The 16,089-nt window shown below is 37.6% G+C and overlaps 1 protein-coding gene across 9 annotated transcripts in view; it reads left to right on the plus strand.

The window, feature by feature from the left end:
• Positions 1–2,227: 2,227 nt before the first annotated feature.
• Tm1 (tropomyosin 1) overlaps positions 2,228–16,089 on the plus strand; it is a 41,067-nt gene continuing 27,205 nt past the window's right edge. For 2 of the 9 annotated variants that reach the window (XM_018548011.1, XM_018548019.1), the window contains exons 1-3: positions 2,234–2,412; positions 7,584–7,737; positions 8,149–8,274. In XM_018548011.1, coding sequence (XP_018403513.1) covers positions 7,624–7,737; positions 8,149–8,274 — 240 coding nt within the window. In that variant the 5' untranslated portion in view covers positions 2,234–2,412; positions 7,584–7,623. Of the gene's footprint in view, positions 2,413–7,016; positions 7,036–7,583; positions 7,738–8,148; positions 8,275–16,089 lie in introns of those variants that run through there. The other 7 variants (XM_018547974.1, XM_018548001.1, XM_018548026.1 and 4 more) reach the window with 6 other exon arrangements.

Raw genomic sequence — 16,089 nt, forward strand, 5'->3', positions numbered from 1 at the left:
TGAACGATAAGCTCCAAAAACGATCTCATACTTGAAGAATGATATGAAAACATAAATAAATTGATATTTGTGTGTACAAAGAAGTAATGAATAGAAAGAATGGTTTTGTGCTGAAATATCTAATTATAGGTGCAAATCTAAAAATAATTTTTTGGAATATCAAAATTTGTGTAGAACATACAAATTGGCTGCAAATATATTAATTTTTCGATAACATTATCATCACGCTTATTAAGCATTCTAGACGATTATTTTGCAAGTTCAAAATTACTTTGGATCTGTATTTAGTTAAATTTTCAGGTACTTTATCAAAATCATTCCATATCGTCCAGACAGTAGGTATCGTGACGCCTTACGTCCAAAATCGGAACATAAGACGTCATTTAAGCATCTTTTAAGGATTATCTTGAAAGACATCTTAAAAGCGTCTTTAAGATGTCTTATGTCTCGATTTTGGACATGCTGTCAGAAAGGTGTAATAAATTCACGATCCTTTTTCACACGTCGTATTTAAGATGAAGAATTTATGAAGTTACGATTGCTTAGATAGCAAAATCGAGAAAAGAGAAAAGAGCGCATGGTATACCTACTTACTTACTTTTAAGTGAAAGATGCTGCGAAAGTTTAAATATAGTTTATATATTAAAATATGCCGGTGTGCGTTTAGGTCGGCCTCATCAAGCGCGACAGGCAGACGCTCGTATGCGTTATATTTATCGACCTCTTCGGACGATCAGTGTTTAAAAAGCGTATACTCGGGCGAGCATACTCGAGCAAGTGCTCGGAGAGACCCAGTCGTATATGAGTCAAGGCTGCTGAGGGACCCTTACCTACTTTTTCCTTATATGGTACTGAAACGGACTGATGACTGTAACTGATGAGATATAATGGCCGATCTTACGCAAAAGCGTACGTGACGATTTTGTGTGACAATTATTCGTGCAAATTATACGTGGATATTTGATTTATTGACGCGAGTTCTCCATCGCGAAAAACTACGTTCGTCCCGATAAGGCTAAACGTCTCTCGATAAACGTCACTCAATTTCAAGAAGAATCGAACTAACGATTGACCCTAAGTAGATGGAATTACTGACGGGATTATTTCGCGAGGAAGAATAAAAAGCCAGACCGCCATCCGGAGTCATAACAGATCGACCGTGACACGAGTTAACTCAAGGAGATCGGGTTAGGCTATACGTTGATCCCGATGCCAAAATTACCAGTGCGGCCGATTCCAAACGCTTTCTTCTTGAAAATGAAGGTGTCGTTTTTTGACGGTTTACGTCAACCTTCTCTCGCTTATTGTACTCTCATTCCGTTCATAAACAAATTTCAAAACGGTCGTTTTAAATATCACCCGCATAACCGCTATAATCTTCCTGAAATGAATAACTTACGAGATAATTCATTACGTTGGACAATTGAAGCAAATTTTGATAAATTAAAATAATAAATAGTAGAGATATGGTATATGTTAATAAAGCGTATTAATAAGAAAGTAGAACAATCTATTTATTTATCCCACATTTATCCTGCTCTTTTTTTTTCCAAAAAATCAATTTCTGTGTGAAAAAAAGTAAGGAATCTAATTTTACAATAAGATTTATCTTTCATCTTAAAAGAAACTTTAGCAATTATTTATTTGTATAAATTGAAAATTAAAAGCTCGGTAAGTATTGTATAATATAATTAACATTTTATAACTCCCCCTTTACGATCGATTTTGATGAAATTCATTATAGTGTAAATCGATGCCATTATTGCAGAAAAATACGATACTTCGCTGAAAGAGATACCGTAAAACGGAACAGCTCGAATTTGATAATCTTCATACTGCACGTGTATTAAAATCAGAGTATAAAATCGGTTTTAATAACGTCTTAAAGTTATGCCCCAATTTTATATTTTTCTTATGCTGATCTATTTTCTAACAAATCTAATGAGAATCATCGAAGATCGAATAGCTTCCTCTCAAGTGCGCATGCATCGTTTCGTAGATCGCGATGTGACTTTGACTTTGCTCGTGTTTCGCGGGCGCTGGCAACCGATTGAACTGCTCGACGTCTCCAACTTCGAGGTTTGTTTTTTTTTTCTCTCCGCCCCGTTTTCCGCGAGGTGCTCCCCCATCGTCGCCGTCGTCGAAATAGAGCATTCGGCACACACGCACGTTCGCGCGTCTGCGATCTAAAGATAATCGGCGGGCGGTGGCCGGTATACGTTTTCACAGATCCGTACGTAGACGATCCGGGGGGTAGACGGCGGTGTGGAAGGGGTCGCGTCGTCCTCGACGATCTCGAGGAGCATCGCGAGAAGGTGGGAGCCACGACGAAGCGAGCCCCGAGCGCCTCTCCGTCGCCCAGTCGTGACTTAGCCCGCAGATTGGACGCATCCCGGACGAACGGATACGAACGTGAGTACTTACGCATGAGTACCATGTGGTACCCTATGCGTATCAAGGCCGAAGAGAGCTGCGAAAGAAGCCGTCTTCTGGAGCGTGTCATTAACATCCGCGGGGACACTGCGGTCGTTCTACATTCTTAGAAAGAAAAGAAGTCTCTCTCTCTCTCTCTCTCCTCTAGATGGAAAGAAAGAAAGAAGTGTGCGGTGTCTCTGCGTGTAAATAGTGGCGAGTGACACTTTCGCAAGGACTTGCATATTTGCCGCGGCAAATTGCTTGATTTTTATGCAAATGTCACTTGTCGTTTATATACACATACACGCGCTCTCACACATCCAAGCTTCAACGAATTCCCGACGAAACTCTTGAATAAATACGCTCGTGAAGGACGAGCCGTGCGAATTCTCGCAATGAGGAGATATGGCTCGACGCTCGACTTTGTACCGAGAGAATATTACTATTCATTACGGAGAATTTCACGTTCAGCGAAATTGGTTGGCTGTGAAAAACGGACGTGAAACCTCAGCTTGCAATTAATCAGGCTTCGATTTTAGTGTACACAGAAAAAAAATGACTTCAATTCGGTGACTGTTAATTCAATGTCGTTTATTTTTAATACATTTTCAAAAGGGAGTAGTTGTTTGGACATTATTAATAATAAATACCAGTTAGTGGACAGTCAGTGGATGATTACCCAATTATTCAACACACAAAATGATAAAAATTAAAAATTTTTAATAATATGTTCAACTCTGAACAAATTATCTTATTAAATTTTTATAAATAACAAATTTATTTAGAACATATCACTAAAAGCTTAATATTTAAAATTTTTAATACATATTTTATCCAATAATAATTGAATTATGCCCGCTAATTGGTATATTTATCTTATCAAATTGTTTAGTACAAATCAATCGTCAACTATCATCAAACGAAAAAGTTTCCAAAATTATTCAAGACAGGAGCAGTATTGCTAAGCGAATCTATAATATAGTAATAGTCTGAAGCAATTTAAGCTGAAAATATGATTTTATTAAAAAAAAAGAAAAGAGATCTCGCCATAATCATAAATTGCAAATTTAATGTTTTTACAAAGAAAAGTATGAGAATTACATATAATTTTTTTAGCAACGACACTGAAGGCTTGTAATATCTTGAAGGCTTGTAACATTTTACGACGTCGCTGTTTGAAGAACTGATATCGCTCACTTTTATGATCTATATGTCGATATCGCTTGGACATAATATAAACGATTACATCCAGGAAGATGACTTAATCATCAAATGAACAATGAATGACGTATGTGTCTATGCGCAAAAAATGAAGTAACTCAATTGTTGCATCGTCGTCGAGTAGAATTAATCTTCGTTCTTATTTTGAAGATGAGCGAGATTGCTATCGTAATCGATAAATTGAAGATCACATACAAAGAATATAAATTATAAGAATGAAAAAGAAACTGTCAGGCAATAATCTATTCGTAATTTCGTGATTTTATTTTTATTTTATGAAATAAAATTATTTAAATATTATAAGTAATAAAATCATTATAAAGAGAACGTTTATTAAATCTCCGAGGATGTTCTAATTATTATATAATTTTGTTATATTTAATAAAATAACATTGTAATATCTGATAGTTTAAATAATCGTCGAAAATAAAGGTATTTCGCAGAAATCCTTCACGATAACGGATCATCGCGAGCCGCGGCGGTCGTCTTCCTCAGTGACTCACAAGAATTTTTTTCGCATTGGCGAGTAATCACTGTCTGTGACAACATTGCACAGACTTTTGATCTTTTCGTAATATGGAGACAAATTTCTTTGGCGCGTTCCATCAAGAGTGCTGAGCTAAGCACATTTTACTCGGAAAATAAGCTAACGTTATCATCGATTTGCGATGCGTGCTAACTTACAAAAAAGAAACGACGTTGTGCCACTTCGAAATTACACACACATACATATAGAATTATATTAATATTTATTAATAAATATTCAGTAACTTGAAAAATACTTGAGATCTTTAGAAACAAGCATGTAAAAAATAATTTTTCTGTTAAATGCTATCTAATGAAGGATAATTTTAAATATTTAATAATTATAGTTAAATTTTAGGAAATGTCTCGTCTCTTAAAAAATAAATTTTTTTAAAACAATAAATTTTTACGAAAAGAGGAATGCATAAAATGATCCTTTTATTTTTTTCTACAAAAATATTTGTACGTGAGAGACTCTACGGTAACATTATTTAACGATGTGGTATTTTTATTTCCTCTTGCTCCATTTTGCAATCGCGGAAACAGACGTTTTCAGTCGAGGGACGAGAAAGATATTCGATTTGCAGTCGGTTTTTTCTTCCGAGCGCGTAACAGGACACCACCGAGTTAAATCACTCGGTGCGTTTGGGAGTGAGCGCGCGACGTTCGCTATGCGTAACCCGAAATGGTTTGGTCAGGCAGCAACGAATCTTGCCGCCCTCTCCTCCTCTTGACGCGTAAAAATAAACCCATTGGTCACGATACCCGCGTTTTTGGATCCGTGGAATGGAACGCGCGCGTCTCGTCAAATTTCGTGTAATGCCCATCTCGATAGATTCCGCTTTATACAACGGATTTTGGTCGTCGCGCTCTCCTTGCGATCCATGATTCCGGCATCTTCACGCCTAAAATATTCTACTCGACGAAGAGAGTTTAAAGACTGGAATGACAATGGGCGCAAAGAAAACCGATCATCTCGCGAGAATTTTGTTTCGCCGGTATCACGTATGAATGCTTATAAAATGATGACATGCCGCGTTTAACTTCGCAGAATCTTTCGGCTGATGTTTTTGTTTCTACAAACATCACACGAACTTCATTTCCCTTTCGTTCTCTGCTTATCAGGCATCTCTGATTACCAGCGAGCTCGGAATCCCGCGCGTATTCGCTCGGTAGAAACAGAGATGCGGTTCTACCGTACATGCAATTGCAGTGGCGCAGGCACGAGATTCTTTATAAGATCCTTAAACAAACATTTATTAGGTCTACGACTTTAATTCTCGGCCCTTTCCATCAAAGCTTCGATGTAAAATTGTACAGGAATGAATATTGACTTAATCAAAGTAATCCCCTTCACACATTTTCGCCATCTTTCAAGCAACTGTCGGGTTCCGCTTCGGAAAAAATATGGCTGTTTTGAGTCGATGAATTCTATGATGAAAAAAATTGAAATTGCCCTCACGGAATCTTTGGAACCACTTTTCACGTGTATTGTACGACATACGAGTTTTTGCCTAAAACCGAACAAAATGAGCTCCCGCGGCATTTTTCTTCAGCTGGAACGCGAAAGGGAGTGCTTCAAATGCTGCTTTTCGAACGACATAGTTTTCGCCACTGCTTTTTGAAATTAAATTTGCAGCATCGACACCTATTAAAAACGACTGCGTATGCGAGAAGGAAATTCAAATTTGGATAAGTGCTGTGATATAGCGGCCGAGAATTAAGCTGTAGATCTAATAATAACGCATTGATGCAAACGACAAATTTTGTTCTATTTCAAATTTACGTCATTTTCTCAGCAATTTGTATATTTTTATTCTTGGCAATGAATGTAAAAGTTACTAATTTATGAAAGAAGATGCACTTTACGAAAAATATTTTTAAAGCTTGCTGCTCCTTTCAATGAAAGAAAAAAGTAAATAAATGGAAAAAAAATAGATGTTTATTATATTTGTATGTAAAATAAAGAAATGATACTAATAATAATAATAATAGTAATGATATCCAGAAAAGATAAATAAAATCAAATTATCGCAGAGTGTCTCCAGTGGTTAGTGTTATCAGTTAACGAACTCTTCACGTAGCAATCACGTAAAGTCTTCAACGTATATCGTGACATCGATAAAGTCAAATCGCTTATTGTTTTTATATCCAGCGTCGCGATAGTTTTGTTATTGAATTTCAAACCACTTTTATTATGTGATACCGTTCCATAAAACGGATTTCCTTAAAGTTATTCTCGACTCGTAAGACGATTTCGAGGGAGGTCGACCGTCCCTGACGCGTTTTCTCTGATTGCACCGCAGAAATGTTCCGCCATTCAAGAACGATTTGTACAAACGATCGCGGATGCAGTCGCGACGGATCTTTATTTTCCTGCTCGCCCGTGCACGGGAATTGCATACCTGAGCGGCATGACGTCACGGGACGAAAAGAGGCAGCCGGAGCGCGAGCGTTTGATATCGCCTTCCTCCGTGGTCCGGGCCTTCCTCAGCGAGGAGCCCGCTCTATAAATAGGATTTCCGGTCGCTCGCTAATTATACACGCCTAACTATATGCGCGCCCGTTCGCCAAATGGCGAATCCGCGAGAAAACAAAGCTCGGAATTTTCTTGCTTTCGAGAGTATCCCATTTCCGCGCCCGTGTGACGGGCTCATCCTCCCCTTCTTATCCTTGAAACGTCGTCGTAAGTTGCTGCGGAAGGATAACGGATCGTAGGATCGCACGAACGATCGTAGTGTGTGCGCTATTCCACCCTATATTGTTGCGAGAAGGCTGTAGAGGCCGCATTCCTCCGTGAACAAAGAAAATTACTACGAGCGAGAAAAAAAAACGGAGCATACTTAATTGCTCATCGGAGCGCTTTAGGATTCGGTTAGTGAAGGCGTAAAGGAGAGCAAAAAGGCTCGTTAATTGATGATTTTATGTCACGGTAAATTAACTAACGAGAATTTTTCGTGACTATCACTGTCGACTAAAATCAATAAATTACTATATTGTCTTGTGGCTGTTATACAATTGTAATATTTCTTGTCAATGCATTTTTCAACAGTCAATATGTTGTAATTATAATACTTTACTCAAATAGAACATAAATCATCATGATATCAAAATGATATCAAGGTAGCTCCAAAATAATTATTATAAAAATCACTTTTCAATAAAAAAAAAAAAACGTTTTATTTTAATATCATTTTGATATTACATATATGACTTATTGATCTGTTTAGATAGTTTTACAATTTTACAATTAATTATGATTGGCAAGAAAGCATAGATCAGTATTTTTATATAGATTAGCGTTACATGCAAAAATTCTATTTTATTCTATTTTGTTATACAAAAGCAGAGCGTGTGCTTCGTAATCAAGTTCATTAATTTTTAATACCTGTCTGTAATCGCATTCTTATTTGATGCTACAGCTTTTCTTCTGTTGGACGAGTGAGAAGACCGAACACCACCATGGACGCGATCAAGAAGAAGATGCAGGGAATGAAGCTGGAGAAGGACAACGCGATGGATCGCGCGTTGCTCTGCGAACAGCAAGCTCGTGATGCCAATGCGCGAGCTGAAAAGGTACAAAAAATATTATTTGACGACAATTTTGGAATCAATCATAATTGTTTATACATGCAAAGCTATATACGTCAGAATTTGATAATTGTGATAAACTTAAATATGACTGAATTGATTTATTTATGTTTTTGAAATAAAACTATATTTTCATGCTGACGCTTAGCATCATCACTTCGTCTAATTTAGCGTCTAAATAAGTTATATAGTTAATATGAATATCGAGTATCAATTTTGATCACGTGACCTGTGATATCGAAAATGAGCATTAAGCGTCAGCAATGTCAGCATAAAAATATAAGCCTTAAAAATATATAAAAATATACATTAAGCTAAATTATAATACCATAATCTATTTCTAAAGCTAATAGCGATAGAGTATGAAAAAATAATGAGGCATTTCGATTTACATAGGCTGAGGAAGAGGCTCGTGCCCTGCAAAAAAAGATCCAAACCATCGAGAATGAGCTTGATCAAACTCAGGAAGCTCTTATGCAGGTCAACGCAAAATTAGAGGAGAAAGACAAGGCTCTGCAAAACGTAAGTGAAACAAATATTTTTATTATTTGATAAATGAAAAATTATTCGGCATTTTGCCGGATCAAAATGAGAAATGAATTTCAAGATCAAATATAATTAGGATATGTTACTCCTGTGAACACTCTAGTTCTTCTGCCGTATATTGTACTTTCTGAAATACTCTATATGTTTAGTTGCTTCCAATAACAGTCTAGATAGCAAGATAGATAGTAGTTTGCTGACAGACTGATAGTAAATCAGATCACAATGTAGATTTATAGCTATCTGGATTTGTATTAAGGCCTCTATATGTACTGTCAGTATCAACGAATACTGATCATATTGATTATGTATGGTTAATATTGATGGATTGACGATGATTTGTGGATTTCAGTACATGCTTTTTCCTTAAGATCCATGTCGCCACAGATAATAATGTACGTCAAACCATGTCAAACTGAAGTGAAATATTGTCAATAATACTGATCATATATAAGGTTGTAAAAACTAATGCGTCTGTCAGTAATACTGACTCAGTATTATTGACCATGTAGGGAATCCTTTAAACTCAAGGCTGTCGTCGATAAAGTCTGCTGACATGCTGATGCCAGCAGAGTGGTAACAGAAAACGAGCAAAATCTGCGCGAGCAGGCAATCTGACAGCAGATTGGCAGCAGAAACTGATGCAAGAAATTTTGTTCGGATTTCACCAATCTGCTGACAAAGTATATCAACTAACAGGCTTTATTCTATTTCTGGCGGCAAGTTGACAACATCGTTGGATATTATAGATTCTGTGCGAAATTTGTTGTCTTTCTGGCATCGAAAATTGATATGGCATATTTTGCTCGAAATCTGATTCTTCGAGTTATCTAGACTGCTTACTCTGCAAAATGTACAATATAAAAACAGTAAGTATTCAAAGAGTTAAAAATCCTTGGAATTATGAAATCCAAATAAAACAAGTAGAAGAAAAGAAGATTCTAAAAAAAATTTTTTTTTGCGTAACAGGAAAATTGTACTTATATTCAATATTTTATTCGAGTTAAAACGTTAGATTTGAAAGAAGCAGTAAATTTGATATTTATGAAACAAAACAAGAAAACGTTAGCAAAACTTGACATAATCCAGGACCTCTTGACCCGCAAAAAAAAAAAAAATGCCGCCCGAGCAACGGTTACCGACAGCAACACGGTGCTGAGCGCGCGCCAACTGATGGCGCCACATGTTCGCGCAGGCGCGACACGTCCCAAGAAGCGGCGCGTCCGCTTGTCCTTTACGAACAGTTCATCCGTGATTCGCGCAGCTTCCTCGTTGTGTTCACTCGTGGAACCGTCGGTCGGCTCTCCCCACTCGCGCATCGCGCTTAACCGCGTGGAGGGGACGTTGCTCTCGCTCGTTGTGCGAGCGAGCGAGGCAGATAGAGCGTGCCCGGTGCACGGCGCAGTACGGCGCGATCTCATTCTTTGTGTACGCGCCGCCGTATCGCCGTATGCGGCGTGTGCGTGACGTGACGGTGCAACACAGCCGGTGGACAGTACGTCTTCGGCGCGGGGGAGCAACGTGCGTCTCGATCAGTGACAGACAAGATGGCGGAGTGTCTGGTGCAGTGGTAGTAGAGCGGTGCATATCGCACGGGCCGCGTCAACGTGTTGGACGACGCGGGGCTTTCGGTGGTTGGTTGGCCAGAACCTGACAACAGCTGGACGCGACATGGAGCGGGCGGTCTCGACAGCAACCAGACGCCGCGGTCACCAGCATCATCCGCGGCACACCACGCGACGACGTCTCGACGCCTCCAGCAGAGGACCCGCGCAGTGTGGCCCTGCTGATGTCGCCAGGAACACGACGTTCACCTGCGACGAGACGTCGCCCGCCAACGTGACCGTCGACGATCGACTCGGGACGACGACGGATCCGTCCGTGCCGCAAATGACCCTCGGCACGAGATGGTCCACGAGGATCAACGAGATCGAGACGAAGGACTCGAGAGTCCAGATCCTCGATGAGGAGAAAGAGAAGAAGGATGATGAGGGGGACCGTAGGGACGACGTCCGACAAAGGCTCGCGCAGTGTAGCCCGGACGTTCCCGCGCTCGGCGAGAGTAAAGACGCCGCCGAGCACGACGAGACCGAGGATCGGCCGGGTAAGAAGAGACGAATCCACCGATCCAGTCCTCGTCGAAGGAACTCTCCCGAGGATCGCGGCGAGCGCGATCCGCGGAGTAAGAGCGACTCGCCCGAGCCCGAGCACGCGGTCGCGAGGGCACGCGGCGACGGGAACTCCGACGACGAGTCCAGCAACGTCGAGGAGGACCCGGAACTGGCGGAGCTCGCCAAGCTACGCTGTCCCAGCGAGCGTACGGAGGTCCAGGCCGAGCGGGAGGCCCGCAGACGAAAGAGATGCGCCGATTATCCCGGGCTCGCCTTCGGCTGCTCCATATTCTCCAGCGACACGATGATGAAGTTCAGTCTGATAAAGAACGAGCTTCAGAATATCATGGGCAATCAGCTGAAGCGGGTCAGTATCGCCGTTATGAACGACGGTGCACCGCCGAAATAACGGCCGTTGTTAGGTAAACGCGACGGCTTTCAAGGTCATCGACGACCTTGATAACGCCGGTCAAGAGGTCCTCGGGGTCGGCTGCTATTTCGTCGGATTCGCCGAAAGCATTAACCTCGTTAACTCTTTGGAAACTTTCCTTTCCTTCCCTCTTTTATATACTTTTGATCGGAGAAACGAAGTTGAATATTTCAAATAAATAAAATACTCTTTTAGAGTATTTCATTTCGTTACTCTCACACACTCGATTCAATTTAAAAACTCGACACTAATGAACGAAGTTCATTATGTGATATATGTACGTACAACAACACTATGGTAAGATTATTGCCTTAAATGTAGAATCAATAATTGTGGCGATGTAATTTGATGTTATCAGGCCGTTCGTTTCCTTCTAATTTTGATAACGTCGAAGTATTATGTAGCTGTATAAAATTAATGATGCAATGAGAAATAATTATTCGGTTTCAACAGTTCAGAATATTGTAAGAATAATGAATTTGTTATCGAAAGCTTTTTAAACTTTGGTTCTAAAATCGGTCGAATTGAAAAATGCTAGTATTTTTACTTTTATAATAATTATAATAAATTATAATTCATTCTGTCTCTTATCTACGATGTATGCACGTTTCTAGTTGCAATAATAAAAATGCATACAAAACGAATTAAGCGGCAATGTCAAGATCGCATGCGACTCTGAAGATGCGGGCGATACTTAAAATTTCGTGTGAGCAGAAAATAACTTTTAATGGCAATCAACGTCACTTGTAACGTACTTTTTTCGGACGTGATCAATTGATACTATAATTGTTAAATGAAGCAAGAAAACGGACGGACTTTGTGCTCGTCGCGTTAGCGACGTAACAAGCATAATAGGCGTTTATTTGCAATTAAAATCACGTTGGAATTGTCGCAGTCATTTTCATTCGCGAAGATATAAATTAGAGTTAGAACTTTTGAAATTATTAATACACGCTCTGATTAAATGATTATAGTTTAGGCTTACATAAATTTTTTCAGGAATATCACGTCAAATTGATGTTCAGTTATTCTTACAGGTGTATATAGGTACCCGTTATTATTTTCACGTAATATAACTGTTTTCTTTCACGGTTATATCCAGTCAAACCTCTGCAGGAAATGTAATGAAAAAATGAAAAGTTTGAGATATTTATCTTCCGTTCAGTATTAATAAATATGAGACAATCATTAATTATCGCGATCTGAAATTATCAAATTAACATTCCATCGATTGCGACTACAATCGAATAATAATCGAAAGCTCGTGCGGCAAAGTGATGTAAGTTAAGTTTCTACAGCAAAATGAATCTAATAAATAAATATCTTATTTTGCACGATAATCTAATAGCCTAAATTGTTTAAGATAGAAAGTAAAAGGCCGTTATTTCCTAATTTTTCAATTGATACGCGAGCATAGATTGTTTCAGTATTCGATGAGATAGTTTCTATACATCTCAATATCTATTGTACATATTTATTGAATCGATTGGAAAATTTTTGGATTAGAGATTACCGTTATCGTATGAAGTGTTTTTTTTTTTTTTATAAAACGCAGAGGTATACTAAAGTATATATTAGTACATACGAATTTTTGGACATTGGCAGTGCTATAAAAAAAATCACGTTGCAAGCAACGCTCCTGAAACGACAGTCGAGAAAGTTGCCGCTAACGACGCACAAACGAGATCCTCTTGGCGACAAATGGCATTTATTATTAGGGTTACTGAACGAGGACAATAGGTTGCGCGCATACGATTCTCTTGCCCAATACACTGATAGAAAACCATTGCTCATTAGTGCATTGCATTGTTATCTACTTACTTTAATTCAGATACGTCAAAATACGTGTTCCGATATTTTTCCAAATTTTTTTTTAGAATTGGGATAAATATTCACATTTAACATCTCTAACACATCTATAATATTTATGGTATTAATATTTTACAAATAATTAAGTCAATAAACATTGACTGTTCGAGTTTAATTTACCTTTTAATGCCAAATGACAAGTCACATATTATATGTTTTAATTCTTGAATATTAATTCCCATTTTCTCTGAATTACTGTTTTGAAATGGTAACTAGAACATTTTATGTCGCATTGAGCTTTGTAGTATTATCATTCGATTCTAAATACGTTATTTAATTCCTTTACGCATTACGACTTTTAATTCGAATATGCGTCAATCTGTTCAATGCAATTTCTCTTTAGTGGTTTTATTTTTTAAGTGAAAGCAAATATCCTGTGTGATTCATATTTTATCTTTGATATCAGTTAATATATAGGTATACTTCACAAACAATTAATTAATCGCAAAAGGCCATGTAAATCTGTTTCGAAAATTTATTTTCCAAGTTGTACTTGATCCGCTTGATCGTCGTACTTTGTTTCAGAATCTGTTGGATTTTATTAATCCGTATCTAATTGAAAAAAAATTTGTTAATGAACAGATCATCTTATACCTTCGATTGTGGAAAAATTATATACCTAAGAATAACTTATAGTTCATTTAATAACAACTAAAATTGAAAATAAACCACAGGGAAAAAAGTATTTCGCTTGCGTCAATCTCTGCATTATATCGAAACACGCCAATCACGTATAATGGTGTATACCACCGCATTACGGTACATCGAATCGTAAGGTATTGAAGTATATATAACTATGTGATACTTTGATGACATCCGGGATACTCTCCTTACTTGCGATACACGGAAACCAGTTTCAAGAATAAGATAATCATAACGGGGCAAGATAAAGCACCTTTTTTATTTACATCACACGGTGCTCGTATAATTCTTCGTTCGTGTTTAATCTTTGGATTTAGAAATCTTATAGTAGCATTCAATAATAACGTTCAATTCATCAAACTTTCTTCTCTCTCTTTATCGCGACAATTTAGTAATTTATTCTGTGTCGCCAACTGTCTTTATCCTCTCTCCAAGATAATAGTCAATTGAATCTCTCTCGACGATGGTTGATATCGCTCGTTGTCATCATCATAGAACAATGGAAACCCCTGACTCCGGGATGTTCTTCTCGACGATGCTTCCGTCACTCCTTTTTCGGGGCCCCGCCCTTTTGTATACGCGTCTGGCAAGTCTGCTCAAGCTTATACCCCGCGATCTAACTCGTCAACATTCTAAAAATACGTGACGGCCGTGATCCAGCGAGACTTTTATTCGGGGTGCGGGACCAGATTGCGTAAGCTCCCATTCCCGGAGCCTCTGCACGAATAAATCCGATACGCATCTAAAGAAAACGCATCCCAAAACGTCATGCAAAACGCCCACGCCATCTCAAAGATTCGAGACACACACACATAGAAAAATATCATTCTGTTGCTAAGAAAACTCTATTTATTTTCGTTTTTCTAAGTAATGTTTAAGAATATTTTCTTGATAATAATTATAAAAATACTTATTATAAAAAATGTTTCTTTTTATAAAATTATTGAATATTATAAAATTAATTGAAGAAACGACTTTATGTTGTAATTAACACGTCGAATGTGTTTTAATTTAATGATCTTGATTGAAATATTAAACTTATTAAAATTTAGAATATTTTGAATAAAATTTGATGCTTTTATATAAAGATTTGTAGATATATGAATCTTTAAAATATTTGATTGATATAAGTTGATTGATAAGATTATTATTTGCTGCGTATACAGCATGTATTTTTCTATGTGATATAATCCCAAAAATCTTCTAAAAAGTTTATTATTCATTTTAATACATTAATCCATATTAATACTTAATCTCCGTAAATCATTATTACTTACGAGTCCATCTAATAAACCACAATTTTTCACAAAAAGAAAATCCATTTTGAATATTAAAGTATTTAGACCTTAATGAATTACATTTTCGCCTCATCAATTAGAAATCAATTTCCTTAACCGAGCATATGTATATTTATTCTTGAATTATCGTAGAAGGGAGGGAGTATTAATAGATTTATCGTACATTAATCAGAATTGCTAGACATTATGCACAAGATTATACATAACTATTCTTTTTTATTAACATCTTTTTTCTCGAAGAACCTGACGGCACCGGCTTACAATTCGAGAAATCATGCTTTAAAAACCATTTAAAGATCCGATTTAAGTAATGAGACAGTATTGGTGATCAAAAACGCATCAGCATAAATTGAAAATCCATTTGTGTCGTTATTCTCATTGCAAAGCACCGTTGCGAAACGCCTACGCGAGGATTTGGAACACGTGCTAATTTCATTCACCTTCGACTCTTTGTCGCGCGACGATCTTTGAAGCTCTTTCTCATAACTTCTCTTTCTCTTATCGGTCGATGTTTGCACGCCACATTCCGCAATGTTTCGTTGCTTCAACTTACTATGACTGTCCACGATCGATGTTCAACGACTATGCGATTTGCAACACGAACGAATATTCTTTCTTTGCTCGGTGAAAGCCGAGATGACGTTCGCGGTCATCGAATGTTTTACGGAGTAACGCGGGCCTATTCTTTTCAGCTGCATCCACCTTTTACTTTGCGAGATTAAGAAAGGAGGAAGAAATCGCGAGGGAAAGAATAGAGATCTTACGCTTGTTTCTCGCGAGTCTTTCTCAGCAACATTGAAACAATGCCAAGTTGCATATACCATTTGGAAAACAGGTGCGAATGCTTATTGGAGTTTTGAATTCCACAAGTTAATAAACAATCAAATCGAAGCCAGTACGAGTCTGAAAGCGTGAATGTGCGGTATTTCTCTTTACTCTCTAAATTTGAATTAGTGGATAAAGTAATTGATATCAGTCTCAAATATGTCATTGGATAATCAGTGAAATTCAATTGAAAAAGAAAGGATATATAATATTTATTCCAATACTAAGTATATACATTAAATGTATACACTAAAGCAAAGTCAACTAGGAAGAATTAGCTTAAGAATTCTACGTTCCGTTGATTTTTTTTAAATTGAATTTTACTGTGAATTAATTATCCATTGATCCAGATTTATAGAGAGTAATTGAACTTCTTTATTCAATCTGAATTAACAAAATTTATAGCTGGTATATACTTGAGATACTAATATATAGAATCGAATATCTGATTAGTTTTTTACATACATATAGTTTTTACACATTGCAAGATAAGAAGAGCGGAAAATTTACTGGAAAAATACAACTGAAATGGTTTTCTCAGTTGGAATAGTGCCAGACTGAATGTCATTGAAAACAGGTGTAAATATCTCCTGTTGGAATTTTGAGTTAACAAAATTTA

This window comes from Cyphomyrmex costatus, unplaced genomic scaffold, assembly GCF_001594065.2.
Source record: "Cyphomyrmex costatus isolate MS0001 unplaced genomic scaffold, Ccosl1.0 scaffold122, whole genome shotgun sequence".
Taxonomy (NCBI): domain Eukaryota; kingdom Metazoa; phylum Arthropoda; class Insecta; order Hymenoptera; family Formicidae; genus Cyphomyrmex; species Cyphomyrmex costatus.